Source organism: Hypomesus transpacificus, chromosome 9, assembly GCF_021917145.1.
Source record: "Hypomesus transpacificus isolate Combined female chromosome 9, fHypTra1, whole genome shotgun sequence".
Taxonomy (NCBI): domain Eukaryota; kingdom Metazoa; phylum Chordata; class Actinopteri; order Osmeriformes; family Osmeridae; genus Hypomesus; species Hypomesus transpacificus.
Genome location: NC_061068.1, coordinates 18,213,123 through 18,240,969, shown reverse-complemented (window position 1 = coordinate 18,240,969; position 27,847 = coordinate 18,213,123). Strand labels below are relative to the sequence as shown.

The 27,847-nt window shown below is 40.5% G+C and overlaps 1 protein-coding gene across 1 annotated transcript in view; it reads right to left on the bottom strand.

Annotated features, from left to right (window-relative positions):
• The window catches only part of pik3c2b (phosphatidylinositol-4-phosphate 3-kinase, catalytic subunit type 2 beta), a 139,079-nt gene that overhangs the window by 6,597 nt on the left and 104,635 nt on the right, over nt 1-27,847 (bottom strand). Inside the window, exons 25-32 of the mRNA XM_047024937.1 lie at nt 27,190-27,346; nt 25,279-25,388; nt 24,560-24,761; nt 24,293-24,417; nt 23,970-24,087; nt 16,197-16,284; nt 15,544-15,650; nt 15,319-15,447 (exon numbers count right to left, since the gene is read on the bottom strand). Coding sequence (XP_046880893.1) covers nt 15,319-15,447; nt 15,544-15,650; nt 16,197-16,284; nt 23,970-24,087; nt 24,293-24,417; nt 24,560-24,761; nt 25,279-25,388; nt 27,190-27,346 — 1,036 coding nt within the window. The remainder of the gene's footprint in view (nt 1-15,318; nt 15,448-15,543; nt 15,651-16,196; nt 16,285-23,969; nt 24,088-24,292; nt 24,418-24,559; nt 24,762-25,278; nt 25,389-27,189; nt 27,347-27,847) is intronic.

Here is a 27,847-nt window from a genome sequence, read left to right as displayed (position 1 = left end):
ACAATCTCTTACTCAAATTCTCAGATGATACTCCGCTAGTTAAAGTTGATGAACTCAAATATTTGAGCCTTGTACTTGACTCACAACTCTCCTTTAGGCGTCACATTCATTTAGTAGTCAATAAAATAAATTGTAATTTACGAATATTGTATCGTTCTATTAACTGTTTCACTCAACTGATTAGGTTAAGAATTGTGACACAGCTAATATTTCCTATATTAGACTATGTAGATGTTGTCTATCAAAACACATCAGAATCTAATCTAAAAGCACTAAATGTTGTTTTCAATAGTATGTGCAGATTTGTGTTGAGATGTCCGTTCACTACTCACCATTGTATTATGTATAACACACTGAATTTATTATCACCAAAAGCCAGAAGACAGTTTCACTGGTACCAGATTATATTCAAATGTATCTACTCTGACTATCCTCTTTACCTGAAGGAATATTTAATTCCATATAGACCTATCTACAGATTGAGACACACCGAATACCCCTTCTTTACTGTACCAAACATCTCAAAAGAGAGTGGCAGGCGTACCTTTAAATTTAAAGCCCCCTCAGACTGGAATAGCCTACCAGGGTCTCTAAGATCTATCACTTCTTTGCACTCCTTCAAAATATCCCTTTATAATCACTTACAAGCAAATTATCGCTGTAAATGTTTTGCTCATGTTTGACTGGACTTTTCTTTCTTTTTTCTTTATTTTTTCTTTATGAATAAATATTGTACGTGTGTACGGGTGAAGGTTTGTGTATATGTGTGCATATATATGTAAGTATATGTGTATGTATGTATATGTGTATATATACCTCTCAATATTACAATATGTATTCAATAAGGAGTCGGTGGGGTGGGTGAGGTCTGGGAGTGGGGGAACTTGAGCGAGTTTGAATGTGCATGTATTTGTCTTTGTCTTGTGTCTTGAGGACCCCCTCGAAAACGAGATGCTGCATCTCAAGGGGTTATCCTCCAAACAATAAATTTCTTAATTTCTTAATATTGCTACATGTAGACGTTTAAGGGTTTTTAATTTTAATCGATCGAAACTACTGTATCTGGTCATCAACGTCTGGGCTGGTCCGTGTTGGAGTGCGTTGGTGTGTTCTGCTGCGATTGTTTCAGTAGGAGCTAAATCTCTGAGAGCGTCATGGACGTCCATAGACTGACGGCGATGGCTGCTGATCTTTGCATGGATGGACGGACGGCGATGCTGTTCAGAGTGCCGTCCATAGAGGGAGCATATATTTTGGACGGCGATGGATTAGCAGGGACGTCCTTCGCTAGGGGGAGCATAGATCATGGACGGCGTCATAGCCGTCCATATGGACGTCCATAGAATGACGGCGATGGCTGCTAAACTTTGCATGGATGGACGGCGATGCTGTTCAGAGTGCCGTCCCTGATTAGCAGGGACGGCGCTAGCACTTGAATGGTTGAGAACGACGGCCATGTTTAGCAGGCTGTTGAGCTAACAGAACTGCCGAAGGCTACCATAGCATGTAACTAGCTACATTAACTTTGGATGACTCAATCTTTTGTCAAGTTAATTTGTATGAATTGCATGTTAGTGTAGGCCATATATTCACGCCTTTATTTTATTTTTTACATAATCAGCAGTATAATCTCATGACAATATAGACTTGAAAAACAATGTTATGGTTTGGGTTTGCCTAGATATAGGCTACATATATTTTAATTATTTCGAGAATTGTTAATAAAGACTAATAAATTTTTTTAAAATTGTGTTATGACCCTATGAAATACATTGCCCTTTAGGTCTTTTAAACCGTCAGTTTAAAGTGTTTTATGGGTGGATTTGGAGCCACCAGTCAGTAGCTCCAATGTTGGGCATGAACTTTGAGCGGAGACAAACGCAAAACAACAAACACTCAGTTTGAGCGGAGACCAATGCAAAACACAATACGATGTGTTGAGCCAAACCAAAGCCGTCAAAGGCTACCATGAATGTAGCTACAGCAACCGTGGAACCATGACGCAAAAAAAGATTTAGCTGCCTCTCGGTTGTTTCTCCCTTTCTACTAGTCTGTGCCCTCAAACTGTGTCTTCAAGTGGGTGGTCCTCCGCACGATATGCAACTGGTCTGGGGTCTCATTTATAAAACTGTGCGTAGGATTCTTACTAAAAGTGTACGTACGCCCAAAAGCCTAAAATGGCATAAGCACACAAAAATTCAGATTTATAAAACCGTGCGTACGCACACCTGTACGCAATGTTCCCATTATAAATCACAGATTACCCACAAGTGTGCGTACGTGATTCAGCATTGTACCCCGCCCTGAACACGCCAATTTTTAACCATAAATAGTCAATGCAAAGCACCTCATGAATGCTAATCTAGTATCTCATCATGACCCTGGCATGCGATTGTTCTTTACAGTGAATCATAGCGCATGACAACTTCTCAGACATTGTTAGCCTATTGGTGGAGCCCGAAAACTCCTAAAATGTGGTGGCCAGTAGATCACCAATTAAAAAAAAACTGTGCGAGTGGCGTCAACTGTGCAAGTGATACCGCGAGTGGAGATACAATTTGAAAACAAAAGCGTTTTGTTATGAACAGTAATCTATTTAAGTCTGGACTGATAACGAGGACGTAAAGTGTAGCGATTGCACGGGAGCTTAACGACTGTATTTCCAGTTTTTGACATATGATGATATATGCACAGTATTAAAGAAATATATTTAGTTATACACTGTATTCTGCAGTTATTTAAAGGTAGGATATGTGATGTTATCTGCATTCCATGCAGTCGGGCATTTCCCCCTCCTGCACTCCGGTATAGTGGACAACATGATGGAGAGACAGCGCAGATTTTTTTTAAGTTGAGTTGATAGTAAGGTGCTTCTGGAACAATTATCACTCAGTACAAGTTAAAATAATACTGCTGGATTACATTTTCATGATAATGATGAAATCAAGTGAAAAAAACATGTGTGAGGAAAACAAAATATATAAATATTACGAGTAATCGTTGTTCCCAAATTTACTTTCTGCAGTCTGACTACAGTACGGTCATCTGCGTCGCCAATTCCAACTGTTTCCAAAATGTGCGTAGGCCTACGGGAGGGTCAGAGTTTGCGTGGAGGACCGCACATTCTCCCGTCAAGTTTGTTTTTTATAAATCACAACCTTTGCGTGGAAAGTGGCGTACGCACATTTTCAGCCCCGTTTTGTGAGTACGCAAGCTTTATAAATGAGACCCCTGGTGTCTTGGAGCATCGCTCGTCAATGCTGGTGTCTACTACGGGTCCACTGATGTCGTATGTGAGCGAGGTGAAGTTAGTTTCATATTCGACATTCGACATTCGTCTCACATTCGGAAGACGCTACTTTGCAGCGCCGAGTTAGGGACCGGGTGAAAATTACCTATACAATTTTGAAAAATGATGACATTTATAATATTTGTATGACTATAAAACCTCAAACAAACAGCAGAGCATTCCAACAATGTCTGACCTACTTCCACACCCTTTACTTTTTCAATAAAACTTTTTAAATGATAGAAAATCGCTAATCTCTGAAAATAGCATGACATCCTTGCAAATCTCAAAAAAATCTCAATATATTTTCCAGACTTGGGTCAAAAAATCTCAAATATACACCCGATTATTTTAATAGTGTCTGGCTTACTTCCACACCCTTTAGTTTTTTAATAAAACCTTTAAAAAAATGATAGAAAATCGCTTATCTTTGAAAATAGCATGAAATCTTCACTAATCTCAATAACTTTTCCAGACTTGTGTCAAAAAAATCTCAAATACACAGCAGATTATTCTAATAGTGTCTGGCCTACTTCCACACCCTTTACCTTTTCAAAAATGCTTTTTTTTAAATGATAGAAAATCGCTAATCTCTGAAAATAGCAAGAAATCCTTGCTAATCTCAATAATATTTCCAGACTTGGGTCAAAAAATCTAAAATATACACCATATTATTCTAATAGTGTCTGGCCTACTTCCACACCCTTTACTTTTTCAAAAATGTTTAAAAAAAAATGATAGAAAATCGCTAATATCTGAAAATAGCATGAAATCCTTGCTAATCTCAATATCTTTTCCAGATTTGGGTCATGAAATCTCAAATATACACCAGATTATTTTAATAGTGTCTGGCCTACTTCCACACCCTTTACTTTTTCAATAATATTTTTTTTTTAAATGATAGTAAATCGCTAATCTCTAAAAATAGCATGAAATCCTTGCTAATCTCAATATTCTTTCCAGACTTGGGTCAAAAAATCTCAAATATACACCATATTATTCTAATAGTGTCTGGCCTACTTCCACACCCTTTACTTTTTCAATAATGTTTTTAAAAAAATTATAGAAAATCGCTAATCTCTGAAAATAGCATGAAATCCTTGCTAATCTCAATATCTTTTCCAGACATAGGTCAAAAAATCTCGAATATACACCTGATTATTCTAATAGTGTCTGGCCTACTTCCACACCCTTTACCTTTTCAATGAAACATAAAAAAAATGATAGAAAATTGCTAATCTCTGAAAATAGCATGAAATCCTTGCTAATCTCAATAATATTTCCAGACTTGGGTCAAAAAATCTCAAATATACACCATATTATTCTAATAGTGTCTGGCCTACTTCCACACCCTTTACTTTTACAATAATGCTTTTAAAAAAATTATAGTAAATCGCTAATCTTTGAAAATAGCATGAAATCCTTGCTAATCTCAATATGTTTTCCAGACTTGGGTCAAAAAATCTCGAATATACACCTGATTATTCTAATAGTGTCTGTCCTACTTCCGCACCCTTTACTTTTTCAATAATGTTTTTAAAAAAATGATAGTAAATCGCAAATCTCTGAAAATATAATGAAATCCTTGCTAATCTCAATATCTTTTCCAGACTTGGGTCAAAAAATCTCAAATATACACCAGATTATTCTAATAGTGTCTGGCCTACTTCCACACCCTTTACTTTTTCAATAATGTTTTAAAAAAAATGATAGAAAATCGCTAATATCTGAAAATAGCGTGAAATCATTGATAATCTCAATAACTTTTTCAAACTTTTTTCAAAAAATCTCAAATATACACCTGATTATTATAATAGTGTCTGGCCTACTTTCACACCCTTTACTTTTTCAAAAATGTTTTAAAAAAAATTATAGTAAATCGCAAACCTCTGAAAATAGCATGAAATCCTTGCTAATCTCAATATCTTTTCCAGACTTGGGTCAAAAAATCTCAAATATACACCATATTATTCTAATAGTGTCTTGCCTACTTCCACACCCTTTACTTTTACAATAATGTTTTAAAAAAAATTATAGTAAATCGCTAATCTCTGAAAATAGCATGAAATCCTTGCTAATCTCAATATCTTTTCCAGACTTGGGTCAAAAAATCTCGAATATACACCCGATTATTCTAATAGTGTCTGTCCTACCTCCACACCCTTTACTTTTTTAATAAAACCTTTTAAAAAATGATAGTAAATCGCTAATCTCTGAAAATAGCATGAAATCCTTGCTAATCTCAATATCTTTTCCAGACTTGGGTCAAAAAATCTCGAATATACACCTGATTATTCTAATAGTGTCTGTCCTACTTCCACACCCTTTACTTTTTCAATAATGTTTTTTTTAAAATGATAGTAAATCGCAAATCTCTGAAAATATAATGAAATCCTTGCTAATCTCAATATCTTTTCCAGACATAGGTCAAAAAATCTCGAATATACACCTGATTATTCTAATAGTGTCTGGCCTACTTCCACACCCTTTACCTTTTCAATGAAACATAAAAAAAATGATAGAAAATTGCTAATCTCTGAAAATAGCATGAAATCCTTGCTAATCTCAATAATATTTCCAGACTTGGGTCAAAAAATCTCAAATATACACCATATTATTCTAATAGTGTCTGGCCTACTTCCACACCCTTTACTTTTACAATAATGTTTTTAAAAAAATTATAGTAAATCGCTAATCTTTGAAAATAGCATGAAATCCTTGCTAATCTCAATATGTTTTCCAGACTTGGGTCAAAAAATCTCGAATATACACCTGATTATTCTAATAGTGTCTGTCCTACTTCCGCACCCTTTACTTTTTCAATAATGTTTTTAAAAAAATGATAGTAAATCGCAAATCTCTGAAAATATAATGAAATCCTTGCTAATCTCAATATCTTTTCCAGACTTGGGTCAAAAAATCTCAAATATACACCAGATTATTCTAATAGTGTCTGGCCTACTTCCACACCCTTTACTTTTTCAATAATGTTTTTAAAAAAATGATAGTAAATCGCTAATCTCTGAAAATAGCATGAAATCCTTGCTAATCTCAATATCTTTTCCAGACTTGGGTCAAAAAATCTCGAATATACACCTGATTATTCTAATAGTGTCTGTCCTACTTCCACACCCTTTACTTTTTCAATAATGTTTTTTTAAAAATGATAGTAAATCGCAAATCTCTGAAAATATAATGAAATCCTTGCTAATCTCAATATCTTTTCCAGACTTGGGTCAAAAAATCTCAAATATACACCAGATTATTCTAATAGTGTCTGGCCTACTTCCACACCCTTTACTTTTTCAATAATGTTTTTAAAAAAATGATAGTAAATCGCTAATCTCTGAAAATAGCATGAAATCCTTGCTAATCTCAATATCTTTTCCAGACTTGGGTCAAAAAATCTCGAATATACACCTGATTATTCTAATAGTGTCTGTCCTACTTCCACACCCTTTACTTTTTCAATAATGTTTTTTTAAAAATGATAGTAAATCGCAAATCTCTGAAAATATAATGAAATCCTTGCTAATCTCAATATCTTTTCCAGACTTGGGTCAAAAAATCTCAAATATACACCATATTATTCTAATAGTGTCTTGCCTACTTCCACACCCTTTACCTTTACAATAATGTTTTAAAAAGAATTATAGTAAATCGCTAATCTCTGAAAATAGCATGAAATCCTTGCTAATCTCAATATCTTTTCCAGACTTGGGTCAAAAAATCTCGAATATACACCCGATTATTCTAATAGTGTCTGTCCTACTTCCACACCCTTTACTTTTTTAATAAAACCTTTTAAAAAATTATAGAAAATCGCTAATCTCTGAAAATAGCATGAAATCCTTGCTAATCTCAATAATATTTCCAGACTTGGGTCAAAAAATCTCAAATATACACCAGATTATTCTAATAGTGTCTGGCCTACTTCCACACCCTTTAATTTTTCAATAATGTTTTTAAAAAAATGATAGAAAATCGCTAATCTCTGAAAATAGCATGAAATCATTGATAATCTCAATAACCTTTTCAAACTTGTTTCAAAAAATCTCTAATATACACCTGATTATTCTAATAGTGTCTGGCCTACTTCCACACCCTTTACTTTTTCAACAATGTTTTTAAAAAAATGATAGAAAATCGCTAATCTCTGAAAATAGCATGAAATCCTTGCTAATCTCAATATATTTTCTAGATTTGGGTCAAAAAATCTCAAATATACACCAGATTATTCTAATAGTGTCTGGCCTACTTCCACACCCTTTACTTTTTTAATAAAACCTTTTAAAAAATGATAGAAAATCGCTAATCTCTGAAAATAGCATGAAATCCTTGCTATTCTCAATAATATTTCCAGACTTGGGTCAAAAAATCTCAAATATACACCAGATTATTCTAATAGTGTCTGGCCTACTTCCACACCCTTTAATTTTTCAATAATGTTTTTAAAAAAATGATAGAAAATCGCTAATCTCTGAAAATAGCATGAAATCATTGATAATCTCAATAACTTTTTCAAACTTGTTTCAAAAAATCTCTAATATACACCTGATTATTCTAATAGTGTCTGGCCTACTTCCACACCCTTTACTTTTTCAATAATGTTTTTAAAAAAATGATAGAAAATCGCTAATCTCTGAAAATAGCATGAAATCCTTGCTAATCTCAATATCTTTTCCAGATTTGGGTCAAAAAATCTCAAATATACACTATATTATTCTAATAGTGTCTGGCCTACTTCCACACCCTTTACTTTTTCAATAATATTTTTTTTTAAATGATAGTAAATCGCTAATCTCTGAAAATAGCATGAAATCCTTGCTAATCTCAATATCTTTTCCAGACTTATTGAGAAAAATCTCAAATACACACCAGATTATTCTAATAGTGTCTGGCCTACTTCCACACCCTTTACTTTTTCAATAATGTGTTTTTAAAAATGGTATAAAATCGCTAAACTCTGAAAATAGCATGAAATCCTTGCAAATCTCAATACATTTTCCAGACTTGTTGAGAAAAATCTCAAATACACACCATATTATTCTAATAGTGTCTGACATACTTCCACACCCTTTACTTTTTCAATAATGTGTTTTAAAAATGATAGAAAATCGCTAAACTCTGAAAATAGCATGAAATCCCTCTGAAATGTTATAGAAGACGAGTAATCATGTCATACAGGATCACAATCCACCACAACGGATCAATTGACAGTCTCAGCTGTCAAGTCTTAGGTAAAACACTTTATATATAAGGAATATTTTGAATCCAGTCGATACTGACCTGACTGAGAGAGAGAGAGAGAGAGAGAGAGAGAGAGAGAGAGACAGACAGACAGACAGACAGACAGAGAGCGCAAATTAGAGAGAGAGGTATGTGTAAGATTACTCTGATGTAACCCCTTGACACACCCCATCACTTTGAGTGTCTGCCTGTCAGAAAAATTGAAGATGTATCTTTTTTTATTCTGTATAAAATGATACTGTGTTCAGCATTCCTTGAGTGGAAAGAGAGGCCTACTTCCAAACCTGGAATAGATGGAGACGCAAACTCTGGTGACCATTTGCTTGACACCTATATGGTCAACTAGGGTTGATGACGCAAACACTCACACACACGCGCGCAAGGTCTATGCAAGGGAGCCAATGAAAGAAGAGTTATGAAGAAATTGGGATTTCCTATGTGCTTACATTATTCACTTATCAATAGAACTAGTCATTGGATACTAGTTAGTAAGTTCTCATGTAAACTTGCTATTAATAAGAGTAGATTGTGTCTATGTGTCAGGATTAATAGATGTTCGGGGTCAGGAGAAAGTACTGGCTAAACGTTCCTTGTCATGACTACAATTAGAGCTCCATATGAACTCTCTAGTCTGAGAGTTGTCATGGTGTTGGGAGCAGTGAATCTCTTTCTCTGAGACTGTCGTAACGTCAATACTGTCTGACTGTCACAATCTATGTTTACATTCTTGTGCCCTATAAAAGATGGTCCTCCGGCTTTCAGAGCTGAGAGAGACATGATTGAGACCTAAGCCTGGTGTTGTCATTTATTGTCAGAGATCTGGTTCTTTGTTTGGCAAAACTCATTGCCACAACTTGTGCCACTGTGTTTAAATGCACGCTTAAGATAAAAAAGAAACAGGCAATGAAAATAAGCAAAGGCTGTAATCATAATATATATGGGGTTCCATAAAAGTTATTGATTGAGATTAGTGAAGATTTCATGCTATTTTCAGAGATTAGCGATATATTTTCTATCATTTTTTAAAATGTTTTATTGAAAAAGTAAAGGGTGTGGAAGTAGGCCAGACACTATTAGAATAATCAGGTTTATATTCGAGATTTTTTTAAACAAGTTTGAAAAAGTTATTGAGATTATCAATGATTTCATGCTATTTTCAGAGATTAGCGATTTTTATCATTTTTTTAAAAACATTATTGAAAAGGTAAAGGGTGTGGAAGTAGGCAAGACACTATTAGAATAATCAGGTGTATATTTGAGATTTTTTGACCCAAGTCTGGAAAAGATATTGAGATTAGCAAGGATTTCATGCTATTTTCAGGTATAAGCGATTTTCTATCATTTTTTAAAAAACATTATTGAAAAAATAAAGGGTGTGGAAGTAAGCCAGACACTATTATAATAATCAGGTGTATATTTGAGATTTTTTGAAACAAGTTTGAAAAAGTTATTGAGATTAGCAATGATGTCATGCTATTTTCAGAGATTAGCAATTTTCTATCATTTTTTAAAAGGTTTTATTAAAAAAGTAAAGGGTGTGGAAGTAGGACAGACACTATTAGAATAATTGGGTGTATATTTGAGATTTTTTGACCCAAGTCTGGAAAAGATATTGAGATTAGCAAGGATTTCATGCTATTTTCAGAGATTTGCGATTTACTATCATTTTTTTTTAAACATTTTTGAAAAAGTAAAGGGTGTGGAAGTAGGCCAGACACTATTATAATAATCAGGTGTATATTTGAGATTTTTTGAAACAAGTTTGAAAACGTTATTGAGATTATCAATGATTTCATGCTATTTTCAGAGATTAGCGATTTTCTATCATTTTTTTAAAAACATTATTGAAAAAGTAAAGGGTGTGGAAGTAGGCCAGACACTATTAGAATAATCGGGTGTATATTTGAGATTTTTTGACCCAAGTCTGGAAAAGATATTGAGATTAGCAAGGATTTCATGCTATTTTCAGGGATGAGCGATTTTCTATCATTTTTTAAAACACATCATTGAAAAAGTAAAGGGTGTGGAAGTAGGCCAGACATCATTAGAATAATCTGGTGTTTATTTGAGATTTTTCTCAACAAGTCTGGAAAGGTTTTTGAGATTTGCAAGGATGTCATGCTATTTTCAGAGATTAGCGATTTTCTATCATTTAAAACGTTTATTGAAAAAGTAAAGGGTGTGGAAGTAGGTCAGACATTGTTGGAATGCTCTGCTGTTTGTTTGAGGTTTTATAGTCATACAAATATTATAAATGTCATCATTTTTCAAAATTGGATGGGTAATTTTCACCCGGTCCCTAACTCGGCGCTGCAAAGTAGCGTCTTCCGAATGTGAGACGAATGTCGAATGTCGAATATGAAACTAACTTCACCTCGGTTCGTATGTGTATGTATTTCGCTGGGGGGTACGCATACGTGAATGCACGTTTCTGATAGATTAAGTCACATTAAGTCACGTTTGCAGTCGGTGCTGCTCGCATCATCCGATGTCGGCCTGCCTGTTCGGTCGAAAGGCGGGTGGGCCATTAATGTTAAACATCCTTTCAACAACTTTGCTGTTGGTCGCCTCTCTAAACCCCCGCGCTGGCATCCCGAACAATGTTTTGTGATCAACCTCAATGGATGCGTGCGGTTGACCTATTGTATTTGCTTTGACTTGTATTGTTTCTTGCTTCTATAGGTACACACTTGCACTTTGAGGATTGTGTTGTTATATGCAACTTGTTTAACGGCATGCTCTTTTAGTTCTTCCCTTTGACACTTATTTGCTTTCACGATGTATGCTTCGTTGTTTTGGGGCTGTCTCGTTGTTTATGGTTATTGACCATAGACCATAAACCGCATTGACCACTTAAGCTCTCTCTTGGAAGTCGCTTGGGTAAAAGCGTCTGCTGAATGAATGTACGTACATATAAGGGATTTATGGCTTGGTCAAAATGTCTGCTCAGTGTCTCTCGTGTGTGCTAACTGCAATGTTCTCTCAGGAGCCCGATGTGACGCTAGGCGGTTGCAGATGTCTTCTTGCTCTTTGGCTTCGGCGTCGTAGCGGGCACGCATTTCGCATTCTGTCCGAGTCCTGTGTAGGTCAGCTGGACGGGTTGCATTTGTGCTGCACCTGCCGGACGATTTTAGTGGTCGATTTCCATCCTCGCACCGGCTCGGTGTGTTTCCTCATTTGTCGTGCTCGGGCATCATTTTTGCATGCGCATCCTTCCTCATGGTCGGTCGTTATTTTGTCTGTGGACGTGGCTACTTGGGTCCGGCGCTACACGTCTCGTTCATGGATGAGGGTTGCAATCCGATTTGTGTCTGGGCCGTGCTCGGGGGCGTTGGAACGGTTGGTTGTTTCTCTAATAGTTTGGTGCAACTCTAACCCGGGCACTGTCTGCTCTGAGCTACACTCTCATAGGTAAGCATGGCTAGTTAAAGCTTAGGGGCAGTGTCTGCTCTGAGCTACGCTTGTGAAGGTTAATCATGGCTAGATAAAGCTTAGGAGCACTGTCTTCTCTGAGCTACACTCGCGTAGGTTATGCATGACTAGATAAAGCTTAGAGGCACTGTGCTCTGAGCTACACTTTATTAGGTCAAACGTGCAACACAATGCTTGTTCACAACAGATAAAGCTTAGGAGCACTGTCTGCTCTGAGCTACACTTTTACAGGGTAAAAATGGCTAGATAAAACTTAGGAGCACTGTCTGCTCTGAGCTACGCTTGTGTAGGATAAACATGACTAGATCAAGCTTAGGGGCACTGTCTGCTCTGAGCCACATTTACTTCAGTTAGTATAACAACTCTCACTCACTTGTAGTGAGGTCAGCAAGACCACACGGAGGCAACATCTTGCCACACCTGAAGAGTGATTCAATCACATCAGACAAACCTAATCAGCCTTTGTGACACCCTCAGTATAGTGATTACCCACTAAACGCCGATGCAAAGGAACCATAGAATTGGGGGGGGGACCTCCCCAATCTCAGCCCTCCTGCTAGCTTGCAAGCTTCAAAGGGCCTGCTTGAGACAACAAGTCTCCAGAAACCATTTGCATCCGTTTTGGCGGCAGTTGAACAAAGAAAATACCTTAATCAGAACTTTTGAGGAAAGTTCTTCAGACTCCACCTTTACCACGAGAGTACAAGGTGGAGAATTATGAGAGGGATATTTGTGTCATGTTTGTTACTTTGTTTTAATGTTGTGTTGACTAAAATCTTGATTCTAGTAACTAATCCTTCTTCCTGAAAGATAACCATGTCATTCTTGGTATCTACACAAAGCTCTCATAATAAAACAACCATTCAACTATATTTGTAACTGTACCAAGATGTCCAGAACAATATTTGAATGATCTTTTGAACCAGCCAGAGACCAGATCACACCTTTGGTAGGTGTGAAGGAAGGAGGGGGGAGTTGAGAACCCAGCTTCCCCCAATCAACGTCTGACCCCAGACAGGTCCTCCCTCAAACTCTGAACTGCATAAATATGTGAGATGACCATCAATCTCTAACTCCAGCGAAACCAACCATGGCATGAACGCCATCGGGATTGGCGTTCCAAAGGACGTCCCCAAGCTTCTCCTGAGATTCAACTTTATAGTGATCGCGACACTATCTGGATGGTTCAACAGAAGAACCAAAAACGAAATTATCATTGCGACTTGACTGAGATCCCGCAGATTCAGCCACACGACCCGGCAGCGCAGCCGCGCTTTCACTTCCGATTCTTCAAATGGACCTTTGGCGCAAACCGCCCTTAACCTCATTGATCAACCCCTGATCAAACGTAACTATGGCTAACGCTCTTTCCTACCCGACTTGGCATTGGCGTGAGCTCTGTTTATGATTTGTAAGGATGTAATCATTGACTTAACATTTCTGTCTTTCTTTAAGTTAGTCCATTTCATTCTGTTCATTGAAACCAATAACTTATATCAAACCCATAATCTAACTTGTTCATAACATCTGTTTACCTTACTTGAATGAATTCATTGTAAAGATATTTTGACGTGCGTGTTCACTGATGTTACGATTGGCTCTACACTTAGAACGAATACATTCCTAAAGATGAGACTGATTATTACATGTTAAATGTAGGATTCCCTAATGTCCTAAACCAATATTAGGGTGGTGCCCCGAACTTAATGATAAATTAAGTATTTCTGTTTTAACACGACGAGACCCCGCTACACACTCGCGTCACTCACACACACAGATACGACTCAGGACGCGTCTGCCGAGGACACCTGTGAAGGTAAGTATGGCAAACACAACACTCATATCATTCACATTTCCTAGCACCTTATGGTCTCCACGTTCACGCAGCAGTCTCATACATTTGTCTCGTCTGGCATGTGGTTTGTGTTGGAGAACACTCGACATCTGCCCGGATGTCGAGTGAGGAGACAGTGTCTCAGTTGTGTGCGGCAGGGAGCCGCTGCGATCACAACCATTTGCCAAATCAAATATTACAATAATGTTTTGAATCGTGTGGAATAAAGTATCAGTAACAACAATACTGAGTCCTCCTGCCTGGACCGACAATTGCTAGTAATCGGGTTTCTCATGTAAACGCACTCAATGTTGTCCCCATTCTAGAGTACATGAACAGAAGTGCAGAAGTAGGTCTGCCCTGGTGTTGTGCGAGTTTCGTTTAATGCGGATAGCTAGCTAGCTTAGCCCCACATGCATCTCTGCCAGGGGCCTATTCCATAAAGGCCGCTCAAAAAAGCTAGACTTAAAGTCCTAAACTAGACTTGAATAAGTTTAAATAGTCAAGCGGGGCTTAAGCGGTTCCATAAAGGCCCATTTCAGCTCACGCAGTCCAACTAATTCAAGTCAGATTTAAGCTAATTGCGCGAGCACCCAATTTTTTAACAGCCCGAGAGGTAAAACATGGATCATACAATCCACCACGGCAAAAGCAATGCACACGGCCACGGGACTTCTTCCAGAAAAAACGTTCCCTTTAAATCGTGTACAATGACAGCTCCCTCATCCACCGCTTCAATCAAATTAAATTAACACGCCATGATTGACGTAGTGAACGATAGGCTACGTAGGTTGAGGACCTTTTTAGACCTTCGTTGATTAAAAAATACCATCTAAACTAATCTAAATTGACTTTTTTGACATTGTTTAAAATAAATAGCCTACTATTAATTAAAACATTATCCAGTAGCCTAACTTTTTAACATGGGTTTTGTGTCGGGGAAATGGGGGGCGGATTTAGGTTCGTTTTGCAATTGTAAGCTACTGTTAACAATTATATTGCTATGATAATTATACTCGGATAATTCTGATTGAGATATAGGCCTATGCCTGATGCCTAAACATTTTAAATCACAAACTAACATCCATACATTTAACGGCTATGGTGCGTGGCCTATCAAAGCATTGTTCATCATTGTTTAATGCATTAGGCTAAATGGTGTGGCCTTTGTAGGCTATTTACGTTGATTTTCTATCAATGTTGAACAGATGAGCATAAGAAAATTTGAATATACGTGGTAAATTATCGTCTTCCCGTTGGGTCAGTGTTACAGGAACGTCTGGTTAAGCACCAAGTCACGCTAAGCCTGACAGTTAGTCTGACCCTGACCAGACTAGTTTCGCAGCCTAAGTTGCCATAGTAACCAAGTTCGAACTACGTTGAGCTAGCTTTATGGAACCGAATGAACTAGAAATGAGTCAGACAAACTGACATAAGTCTGGCTTATTCAGTAAACTCGCTTTATGGAACAGGCCCCTGGTGTAACTTGGCTGTTGACGGGACCCCTCCTCACCATCTCGTTGTAGGTGGGGTTGCAGGTGCGTCGCGCCGCCTTGGTCTTCCTCTTGCTGGTCTTCTGGGGGTCGGGGAGGAGGTAAAGTTTCACGTAGGGGTCTGGGTCTGACCCGTCCTGCAACGGTTGCTGAACACACACGGTCAATCACCATGATAACACATACAAAAAGTGTTTATGAATCAAATCCCTTTACAAATACAAATCTCTGTCACACATGCTCACCAGGCCTCGGATATGCATCACCATGATGAAGAGCTTGTCACTCTTGAAGGAGATGGAAAGTTTGACCTCCCCCACCACCCTGCCTGAGACCGGAGCCCACAGTATCTCTGGAGGGGGGGGGGGGTCAAACAGTGTTAGTGTTTCCTCAGGCAAGTGGACAGAGGCCGAACACCTGTGTGTGTGTGTGTATGGCTGTGTGTGTGTGGGTGGCTGTGTGTGTGTGTGACATGCCAAGTCACTGTAGACACGTTCAAACATGTGATAAGAGATAATTGGCTGTAGGGGTTATAAAGTATCTCAGTTGTCAAGGACATGAGCTGGGCTGATGCTGGTGAATAAACTGGACTCTATACCTGTGTGTCTGTGTTTGTGAACTTTGACCCTGCACCCACATGCTGTGTAGTGGGACGCATTCAGTGAGTTGTCTTGACGATCTGAATCGATTGCCCGAATAAGTCACGTGTTTGTGTGCATGGTGTTCGTGTATATGTGTGCGTGTTTGTATCTGTGTTTGTGTGTGTGTTGTGTGTGTGTGTGTATATGTGTTGTGTGTGTACATGTGTGCCTGTGCATGTATGTGTCTGTGTGTATCGGTCCGTGTGTACAGTATGTGTTTGTGCCCATATATGTATGCTTGAGCATGTGTGTGTTACCGGAAGGTCTGCTATGAAGTGCGTTCACCACTGTCCCTGGTCTCTCATCCCTTGGCAAAGGATGGAAGAAAGTGTACATGAGGTCACACTAGGGAGAGAGGGAGAGGGGGAGAGAGAGAGACGTTATCAGAGAAGAAGAGAATCTCCAGGACTCCAAGTCTGATGTTCTGGGGCTTCACAGTCAGTGGGGGCAGAGGTCATAGACTCAACAACTATCATCTCAGAAGTGGCTGTGTGGTTTTATACAACACTGACCATGTAAAAATAAGGGTAGGTTACAAGCATGAACTAATTGTCAGAGTATGACACGTTTGTCTGTGTGAGAGTATGTGTTAAAGTGCCTTGTTGGTGAGTTAGTGAGAGATATCCTGTTGAGGTTGGTGAAATATAACCACCCTGGTAGTAAGGCTGTAGCTGATCAAATTTCAGACTCTCTCCACCCTGACAGAGAGAGAGAAAGGAGGGGGCAGACGTTGGGAGACAGACACAGAGAGAAAGGCATAGAGAGAAAAAAAGAGAGAAAGACACTGAAAGAGGGAGAAGGGGGGAGAAAGGGAAAAAGAGACAGAGAGGGAGAGATACCACTCACCAAGGAGAAGCTAAATTCTAAGAATTTGGCCGAATCCCATTTCTCTGTCTTTCCCCTACCCCTTTCCTTGTCCCTCGAAACCGCGTAGTAAGGGCTAGGGGTGAAAACATACCCTTATGAAATGAGACACCACTTGGTTACGGTTACGTCATCATACATCGTCCTCTGCTGACTGCTATGTCACCAGAGGCGACGTGTTTATCACAATACGATATGTGTGTTGGACGTATCGATTAGGGCTGCAACAACGAATCGATTAAATCGATTAAAATCGATTATTAAAAGCGTTGGCAACAAATTTAATTATCGATTTGTTGTGTCGCGCGATCATTTCACCCCTCAATAAGTCGCGGAGATGTTTGAGTATTTAAAAAAAGTTTTGTTGAGCGCGGAGCAAAGCGGAGGTAGAGGAAACACCATCGGAGAGACGTTGTTGAGTAACGTTGTTCTGAAACACATGGCGGAGAAATCAGTACGACCTAAGTCATGCAAGGTGTGGGAGCATTAGCAACTTAGCATTTCACACTAAATACGTTGAAAAGGTGTGTTAATTTACCGAGGTGAAGTTAGTTTCATATTCGACATTCGTCTCAAATTAGGAAGACGCTACTTCGCAGCGTCGCGCTAGCGACAGGATGAAAACTTCCCATACCATTTAGAAAAATGTAGACTTTTATAATATTTTTATGAATATAAAACCTCAGACAGACATCAGAGTATCTTAACAATGTCTGGTATACTTCCACAGCCTTTACTTTTTCAATTAAGTTTCAAATAAAATTATAGAAAATCACTAATCTTCGAAAATTGTTTAATCCTCGCAACTACTTGTGTGGCCTACTTCCACAACCTTTCAATTAAAAAAAATATTTTAAACAAAACTCAAATAAATTGGTAATCTCGCTAATATTAATTACTTTTTCAAAATTGTGTTCCTGTTTGTGCACATTCTGAAGATGATTTGCACTGTGAATTTGCACTGTCAGTTCTGTTTTTGAATGAAGGGTTGGAAATTAATGCCTCTTGTTTTTTGTGTGTTTTTTTCCAGATTCATCGACAGAATCGACAGATTAATTGATAACTAAAATAATCGTTAGCTGCAGCCCTAGTATTGATGTCTCCAAAGCAAGTAGTATTATGCACTGATATCAAATGAAATTAGCTGCTAATGGAGTTTAGTTAAAAATGTATACATGCATGGAGTCCATTCAAGGCTAGTCAGAGAAATGCGTGACTGTTGTGCAAATCAGCAATGTAACGTTAGCGTAGCAAACTAGCAATTTTGTACGTTTCAATTAAGAACATGGTTGCAAATATATATGTACAGGATTGTGTAGAGCACAAAACAAGACTGTCGTAATTTTTAAATAAATTATTTAAGCCGAAAATACATTTATGGGACTCTAGATGATCTGGCCGCCATTGTTGCCGGTTGCTCAGTGTATTATGGGTATCTATTGGTTTAAAATTAGCTTTTAAATTATTTTTGCGTTTTAAGGGGTAACATATCTACCCCTTAGCCCTACCCCTCGATCAAAACCAGAATTGGGATAGCCCTTACGCTCACTTGAACACACAAAACTAAGGGGAAGTGGTAAGGGGAAAGTGTAAGACAGAAATAGGAGTTGGCCTTATCGTTGAGTCTGTGGAGGAAAATGGGATTTCCTGTACACTAATTAACATAACTCTCACTAATCAATATAACTAGTCATTGAATACTAGCTAGTATGTTCTTATGTGAGTTTGCTGATGATAAGTAGAATATTTGTCAGGTTGAAAGAATGTTCAGGGTCAGGAGACAGTACGGGGTAAACGTCCCTTGTGATGAATACAGGGAGAGCTCCATCTATGATCTCTCTCTGCCCCAAGAGTGGTCATGGGCTGGGAGCTGTGAATCTCCTTCTCTGACTGTTGTAACACCATTACTGCCTGACTGTCAGTGGTGTAGTGGTAACATTTGAGGTGGGTAAACTATGAATTGTATTACTTATTTATTATTACGTTTCATTAGGCCTATTTAGATGGAACCAGGAAAGTTGGCTTGTACCTGCATCATCGTATTTGAAAGCACGTTATTAATAGTAGGCTACAGTAACATTTGTCCCTGTCTTAATGCGATGTTGTGCGAACCAAAACAACGTTTAAAAACGTGAATTGATCTTACTCTGTACTTGAGGCCTTTTGCGGGCATCTGTGGGAGTGGGAGCACAAGATGGTTTCTTCAAAAATCGCCTGATATCCATGGCTAATTAATTCATTCCGAGGCAGGCTAAACCACAACATGTATGTGTTTACATACTTCGTGGATCCTGATTGGTGTCGCTGCCGCAGCCCCAACGGATTGATTGGAGTGTCACAGACCATATACAGCGCAAATGAAATTATTTAGACTTCAGCATTTCAGTGACGTGCAGTCAAGGTAGGCACTGCCTACCCTGCCAAAATTCAAACGTAAAAATGTTTATTAAATCATTTTATTTAATAAACTTGTATTTGTATTTTTACTGATTATTCTTGTGATTTATATATGAAATATGTATGTAATTCCAATTGTTTCGACGTTACGATGACAAATGTAGCAGTTAAGCATAATCAAATACAAGAAAATGGTAGAATAAGCAGTGCTTTTACTATCCATTCATTGCGGACCACAAGCGAAAAAAAGATGAGGCGCATGCGCACTTCAATCCTATATTCTTCAACATGTACGTCGAAAGGCACAACTCTTCTGTGCCTTTGCACGTAAATATGTTATGCCAGTAATCCAGAGGCGAACCGTGAGTACTACAGCTGGGCCTTCACCTCGGCCATCACCGGCGAGAAAAAAATCATCGCGGAAAAAAGCAACAATACGATTAATTGAATGGGTTAAACAAGTGCAATCCTTTAATTAGCTAACGATGACACGGATGTAAACAAATAGACCATGGCGTCAATAACATCTGTTCAGGCACACCAAGTACAACGCTCGCCTTCTGCGTAGGAGTAACGCGTGTCTATTAAGTGATAATACTTGTATCTGAAGTAGTACACTAACTAAACCCGCCTTTTCAAATGTCTCCGGCTAGGGGAGCGTATTCGAAAAGCTCAGTTTTCAGTGTCCGAATACGCCGTATTAGTGTGGACGGGAGGTGCAAATGGAGACATATGTATGCGTTTTTAAATTTACCCGGGCTAGTGTGGACGGTGCCTCTGTCTCTCAACCGCTCTCACCACTCTGCAAGAGATTAGGACTTCATTAGGACTTCATGAAGGCCTAGGATGTTTTGTTTTGTTCCCGCCCACTTGAAATCAAAGCGTGATTGATCGATTTGCCCGTCACTCTTCACACCAAAACACATAGCTTGGCCTTCCCCAGGATTTGTGAAGTCCTAACCAATGAATGAGCCAGCTAACTGGGCCTTAGAGACAGATGATTTTGATTGGATAACATGTTTTCAGGACATGAACTTAAGGTAACGTAAGCTTAACTATAGAACATAGATGAGAGAAAATGTATTCAATGTATTGTATTAAATTAAATGAGATATATTTTTTTTTATTATTTATTAAATACTTTATTATTAGTATTAAATATATTATTATTTATAATTTGTTTAGGCCTTCTCTGAAGGCGTAGAAGGCCCTGAAGGTTCCCCACTGCAGTAATCATCTACGTTACGTATCAAACCAGTAGCACAGGGATGGAAATAAAAAATGTTGTCCACTGGCCACTGGCTGGTGGATTTCAAAATCTACCAGCCACTCAATGATTTTACCAGCCACTTTCTTGTTTTTAACCGACAATGTGTAACTGCATGTGAAAATCAATACTACAAGATCTACAATACTTCAAGGGGCGATTGATTGCAAACCCGATTTTACCTTGTAATCTTGTTGAATAACGACAGCAGAAAACTGGGAAAGGATAGCATTTTAAATGGCAAAAGCACCACACGGATAATACAAATAATTAGATTTAAAAAGACCAAAAGCGTCGAGGAGGACATGCCTATAGGAGAGAAAGCGATTACCCAATGATCTGGCGCATCAGAATTTTGATTTGGGTCACGAAAGTCTTGAAATATAAATGAGAATGTCGCCCGGTACACACCGCATAGTCGAGCGGCAACCATGTCTTCACGTCATGTCACAAAGTTCATAATTTTACACTTTAACAGTCAATTCTACATTTAAAAAGTCGAGCAGGGCAGCTTTCAAGAGATATGGGAATTCTGCTTTTAGTCAGCTGGTCCGATTATTTTTCTGATTTGTTTAAACTGGCAATCTGAGTGAGACTACATCCCAGTTACACTGTTTTGACGTTAGCCTCAGTCAGACTCGCTCACTGGCAGTGTGCACAATGTTGTATTTCACTCCATTCTACACCAGAAACGTCAGGGAGGACTGCCTAATGTAGACACGAGTCTGGTGAAGAAAGCCAGAATCTCGGATTTCTTTAACCTGTCTGTTTCATTCGTCATTTGCCTGAGAAAGCGACCTCCGTTAGCCAGGCTAGTTTTGCCCGATCACTTGGACAGGCTATTTATTTAAGGGTATCGGGGTCAAGTGACTTTTGTGCATAGACAAGTGAACGTAAATGTATTTGTCCAAAGGCCAAGAGCCTCAAAAAGTTAATATCAAGCCCTGCAATCCAGTGGCCAGAGATATATGATGACCTGAACGACACTTCAAGAGTAATAGAACGGGGTTCGTCTTTTGCAACCCACATGCGCAGTTGAGCCTGCTTGACAGTTGTGTGACGTAGGGTGATAATTGGTCTATACCGATGACGTGCAGATATTACCGTGCATCCCTAGTTGGAACGCACCTCTTTTCAGCAACAACTTCTTAGCAAATCCTGCATTACATTGTCCCCGGTTTTCAAAACCGTCCATGGAGAAATGGTTCGCGCAAATGTGTCGATGGTCGAACTGCACAGGGATCTTCTATGCTACGGTATAGACAAACATCAGCCATGCCCGTCTAGTCAATGTTAACTAGACTCTAGCTCATCTGCTTTTTATTAACGCTGATTTGCAAGGAATGCAAGAGGTATAGGTAGGTCGCTATAGGTAGCGAAAACACCTAGGCTGTGTCTACTACCGCGCACTTGTGCACTTCGAGCACTGACTTTCAGTGCTTAGGGCGCTTCACTCACAAAACCAGAAGAATTCAGTGCACTGAAAGTACCCGAATGGCGCACTGCAAACGGTCGAAAAAAACTGTGTACAATGATGGACACTACTCCATGGACACTAGCCATCTTGGCTACGTAGCGGAAAAGGAGGAGCCCTTTCGGCAGCTTTTTCCACTTGAGTGGAGAAGCGCTTTCATTTTAGCAGGTTTTGCGGGTGTGGCGAGCAGATTTGCGTCTGTCACTTCCACCAAGTGTTTAACGTAAAGGTGCCAGTATGGTACTCCGACTCCGTTAAGGATGGGCGGGCCGCCGGATAGGACGGATTAATTAGCATTTCTGTTGCCTTTATGGTTTATGGTATGCTGGTATGGTCCGAAGGCTGGGGGTGCTGAAAACAATTCACCGCCAGAACAGTAGGTGGAGAAGCGTTTTTTTTGGTCGAAAACACGTTGCTTTGTTGCGTCTTTGTAAGTTAAAAATCGTCATTGTTTATCTCGCACCTCTCATCACACGTGTGACCCTCCTACCAGCTGTCACTAGTCAGACGATGAGTGCTGCAGGTGCAGTCACATAATATTATATTAAAGACTGTGTCTAATGCAATATAACCACCTGAAAGAGCAAACGTGGCCAAATGTGGCCCGCCACGTCATTTTATGTGGCCCGCGGAAGCTTAATGGGCTATTTAAATAAGTCTACGCTGCTTTACAGCGTGCATTGACCATAAACGACATCTCTCACCATGCATTTCGATTGTGTTACGGCAAAGTGACGACATCCCGCCTCTAGAAAGCAGTGTATGCACATCAGTGTTAAATGCAAAGTATAACTGGGTGAAGGTGAGCATGGTTTGAATGACAGCACTCCAATGCAGCCGGTTCTTCGAACGTACCCCATGTGCATTTTCAGCCAAGGTCCCCGGGCATTCAACCCAAGTTGGTATCGCTCTCGAACTTGGTTAGAGTACTCAGCCAAGCTAGCATGTTTCTGCTTCCCTTGTCGACAGTTTGGAGCCAGAAATGATGAAGACATCACCTTCATTAGACAAGGTTTTACCAATTGGAAAACGTCAAAGTTTATTTTACATAAAGCTCAAAAAGCTATTCTGCGTTCAAATGAAGGGCAAAAAACGTTTTGCTCTTGCGCTATGCGCGCTTGCATTTTGTCACCAAACACTGAGATAAATATGCACATTTATCCTCCAAGAAAAACAGCAGATTGTCCAAGAATTAAAAGGCGGACTAATAAACTAATTCAACCCAAGCGCTCTTTCGTGACGTTGTTGATTACGTTACTGTTGATCATCTGTCCATCATCGTATAAAGCCCGCCCTGGCAATTTCATTGGTCCGTCCCGATTCTGGTTTTCTGTAGTTGTCCCCAATACGAGACCCTCCAGACCCAACTTCCCAACCAAATTTTTTTGTGGGCGGGGAGAAGTTGGGCTGGCAGCCAGGCTAGGCCGCGCCCATCGCGACTTCCCGAATAAGGTCAATACAACCGGATTGATTACCTTTTGAGAACGTCTTCTGGACCAATAAGAACAGCGTATTGGTCCAATTATTACACTATATAAGAAACGCAATTCCGCAATTTCGAGGTGGATAACACACTTTGTAGGTGGGTAAACGCTATTTCCGAATTTCGGGAGGTGCGTAAACAGCGTTTACGTGCGTTTAGCCTCCACTACATCCCTGCTGACTGTCACTATGTTTACTTTCTTGTGCCCTATAAAAGATGGTCCTCCTGCCTTCAGAGCTGAGAGAGACATGATTGAGACCTAAGCCTGGTGTTTTGTTACTTGTCAGAGGTCTGGTTCTCTCCCAATCTGCAGATTGATAATACTTCCATAAATAAATCCAGAACTCAACTGAACTTAATCACAGGAGGCTTGAGTGTGTGTGTGTGTGTTTGTGTGAGATAGAGAGAGAAGGAGGGTTGAGTGTGTGTGGAAGCAGGGCTGAGTGTGTGTGTGAGGGGAGGGTTGATTGTGAGTGTGTGTGAAGGAAGGGTTGAGTGTGTGTGGGAGGAGACTTGAGTGTTAGTGTGAAAGTACTGGGGGTTACCTGGGCGACGTCGGGGCTTGTGTGTACCAGATGCCAGACGTATCCATTCAGCTCATCTTTCCTCCGGTCAGCCATGGCCTCCCCCCGTCCACGGCCAATCACGAAGCGGCTGGGAAAGCTGAAGAGGGAGGAGGGAAGGGGAGAGGAGGGAGAGGAAGGATAGGAAGATGAAGAGGGAGAAGGGAAGGGGAGAGGAGGGACAGGAAGAGGAGGAGGGAGGGCAGAGGTTAGCGGTGACACAGTGAGTGACTGTACAAGTGGTTGTATTGTATGTGCGTCTGTGTGTGTGTGTGTGTCTGTAAAAGTGAATGTGTGTGGATTACCTGGGGAGCTTGGAGGAGGGGAAGAGGAGGCGGAGTTTGCTGTGTAGCTCGTGGAACTCCTCGAAGCTCCTCTGGACCAACACTGCCACCTGCTGGTCCTCTCTCTCCACCTTCACCACGTACGCCTGCATGCCACACACACAGATGTCATGTCATACTACAAGGCAATGTTGCAGTATTGCGGTATTGCGCTGCCACAAACACATTTAACACATTCAAACACATTAAAACATATCCCCTGTGCTGGTCTGCGGAGGGACAGCGTACCGTGCCCTTGCTGGGTGTGTAGGTGCGGACGTGACGACACACATAGAGGTTGCGGATGGCGCCGTCACTCTTCAGGGTGTGGACACGCGGCGCAAAGGACAGCACGGGCCGCTCCTCAGACGAGGAGAACTTCATCTGGGCCAGGTTGTGGATGAAGAAGTTGAGCTTGGTGGCCACACTTCCAAGACTGGACTCTATCAGTCTGGGGGGGCGAGTGGGAGATCAGAGCAGAGGAAGAGAGGAAGGGGAGAGAAGGAGAGACAGAGGGAGGAGGAGTAGAGGGAGAATGGGGCAGAGGGAGTGAGGAAGGGGAGAGGAGAAACAGAGGAAGGAGGAGTAGAGGGAGAATAGGATAGAGGGAGTGAGGAAGGGGAGAGAAGGGGAGAGGGAGAAAGAGGGAGGAGGTGTAAAATGGGAGAATGGGGCAGAGGGAGTGTGGAAAGGGAGAAAAGAAAGGGAGAGATAGGGAGTGTAAAATATAAAGAGGAATATCTAGAATGCGCGTGTCTCTGAGTGTGTGTCAGTGTGTATGAGTGCATGTGTATGTGTAGTTTCTGTATGTCTGTGTATTTTCTTTGCATATGAGTGTGTGTGTTTTGGGAGTATGTGTGACACAAGTGTGAAATACATGGTGGTGTCTGCCTTGTGGGGTCTTGAGTTTGTGTGTGTTAGTGTACATTGTGTGTGGATGTAGTTTCTGTGTGTGTGTAGTGTGTTACCTGGTGAAATACATGGTGGCGTCTGCCTCTGACTCGTGAGGTCTCAGGGCGTCGTATACGTACTTCAGGTCGTCCAGGTCTGAGAGCTCCGGGATCCCACATGACAACATCTACACAGGGGGGAGGCGCATGTGTATGTGTGTGTGCACTCACCAGTCCATACAGGTCCAGGAACAGGTATGTGTACATGGTGTGTAGGTGTGTGTACGCTCACCAGTGCCCGTAGGCAGGGATGTAGTGGGGGTTTAACGCACGTAAACGCCATTTACGCACCTCCCAAAATTCAGAAATAGCGTTTATCCACCTCGAAATTGCAGAAATGGCGTTTGTCCACCTCTAAATAGCGTTTATGCGCGTTTACGCACATGTAAGTTCCCTGCGCCTCGTATTCTGCCGTTGGAGTAGTCCGAAATACATTTGGTGTAAAACGCTGTCTAAATCATTTTATCTGCGCTGTATGGTCTGTGACCCTCCAATCAATGCCTTGCGGTTGCGGCGGCAACACCAATCAGGATCCACGAAGTATGTACACACATACGCGTTGTGGATTAGTCTACCTGTTCGGAATGGATTAAGTTGGACTACTGCAACTCGCTTCTCGCCGGTCTCCCAGCATGCGCAACCCGCCCTCTTCAGAGGATTCAGAACGCAGCGGCCCGCCTGGTCTACAATCTACCCAGACGCTCCCACGTTACCCCGCTCCTCATCTCCCTCCACTGGCTACCCATCACGGCCCGCATCAGATTCAAGACCCTGGTACTGACCTTCCGAGCAGTGAACGGGACTGAACCCGACTACATCAAGTCTCTCCTGCAGCCTTACACCCCCACCCGCCACCTATAGTCTTTTTCAGACAACCGCCTGGTGGTCCCACCGCTCAAGACTACCCGGTCCCAACACAAGCTCTTCTCCTGCCTGGCCCCCCAGTGGTGGAATCAACTCCCCACCTCCATCAGAGACACAGACTGTCTCCATCTTCAAGAGAAGGCTCAAGACGCACTTGTTCAGGGAGTACAACGGTACTTAGGAATGGGTTGCTGAACCCAATGCTAGTTTCCTCAAGGATCACAATGACTCTTGCTTAGAGACTTGTTGCTCTTGTTTGTTAGTGGTAGCTGATTTAATCTGTTGTCTTCTATTTTAGTTTTTTTTTATTTTATTTTACTGTTGCTTGTTTTTCTACAGGTACACTTGCACTTACAGATTCATGTTGTTTAAACTGTAACTTGCTTAACTACATGCTCTTATTGTTTTTCCCTTTGGCACTTATTTTTTGGTTGTTCACAATGTGTGCTTGTTTTGGCTACCCGCAATTCTTTGGGGCTATCTTGTTGTTATTATCAGAGACCTATGCACTTTGTAAAGCTCTCTCTTGGAAGTCGCTTTGGACAAAAGCGTCTGCTAAATGAATAAATGTAATCTAAATGTAATTAGCCATGGAAATCAGGCGATTTTTGAAGAGACCATCGAGTGCTCCCACTCCCACAGATGCCCGCAAAAGGCCTCAAGTACAGAGTAAGATAAATTCACGTTTGTAAACGTTGTTTTGGTTTGCACAACATCGCATTAAGACAGGGACAAACGGCTAGCCTACATAATGTGCTTTCAAATACGATGATGCAGATACAAGCCAACCTCACCGGTTCCATCAAAATAGGCCTAATGAAACGTAATAATAAATAAATAAACAGGGTTCTCAGGCCCCTGTGAAGGGTCTGTAATGCGTGTCTCACGGTCAATGCGTGTAGTTTTTCGGCGACCGTACGTTCGTAAGCAAAAAAGACGGGGGGGGGGGGGGGTGAAACAGACGTGAAATTCATAGTTTACCCACCTCTAATTTTACCACTACACCGCTGCCCGTAAGCTGAGTAACAAGTGTATGTGTGTAGAAGTGTGTGTATGTATGCTTACCAGGCCCAGCAGATTGAGGAACAGGTGTGTGTGTTTGCGTATCAGGTTGTAGGCCTCACAGCAGAGGTCTACAAAGTCATGGAAGCGGCTGGATGGCTTGTCTCCTCCATTGATCACGTACGCCATGTCAGAGGTGAACACAAACGGAGCCCGGTCCCTGCCAACCACAGTACGCCGCACAGACACACCAATCAGAACACAGGACCAAATTTCTTGGAGCTGGCCACTTCTGAGATAATTATTTTAAATGCTGTATAAATATACATATTAAAGTGTATTCATTATATTTTATGTCATCCAGTCTATAGGTCCAGGAATCTCTGCCTTTGTGTGTGTTCAAAGTTTTTGAGGCGTGCGGTGCCTTGAGTTACATTATTTGAAGGAGCTGTTTGTAAAACAGTTCTTTCAAATGATGTACCCATGGATCTTGCAAACCCCTCACCCAATCAGTATCCTCCTTAGTCTCAGCTCGCAATGGTGATAGAAAAGGCTGCCAACATTAGCTTGTATAATTATTTCTTGCAAACATTCACATGTGATATTGCATTGCAAGTTAAAAGGTGGTAGGCCTATGTGTATTGCTGATGAATGGTTTGCATTGAAATTAAATAGGCCTATGAAGTGCACAGCTTTCTACTCATTAAAGACAAGGGGACTC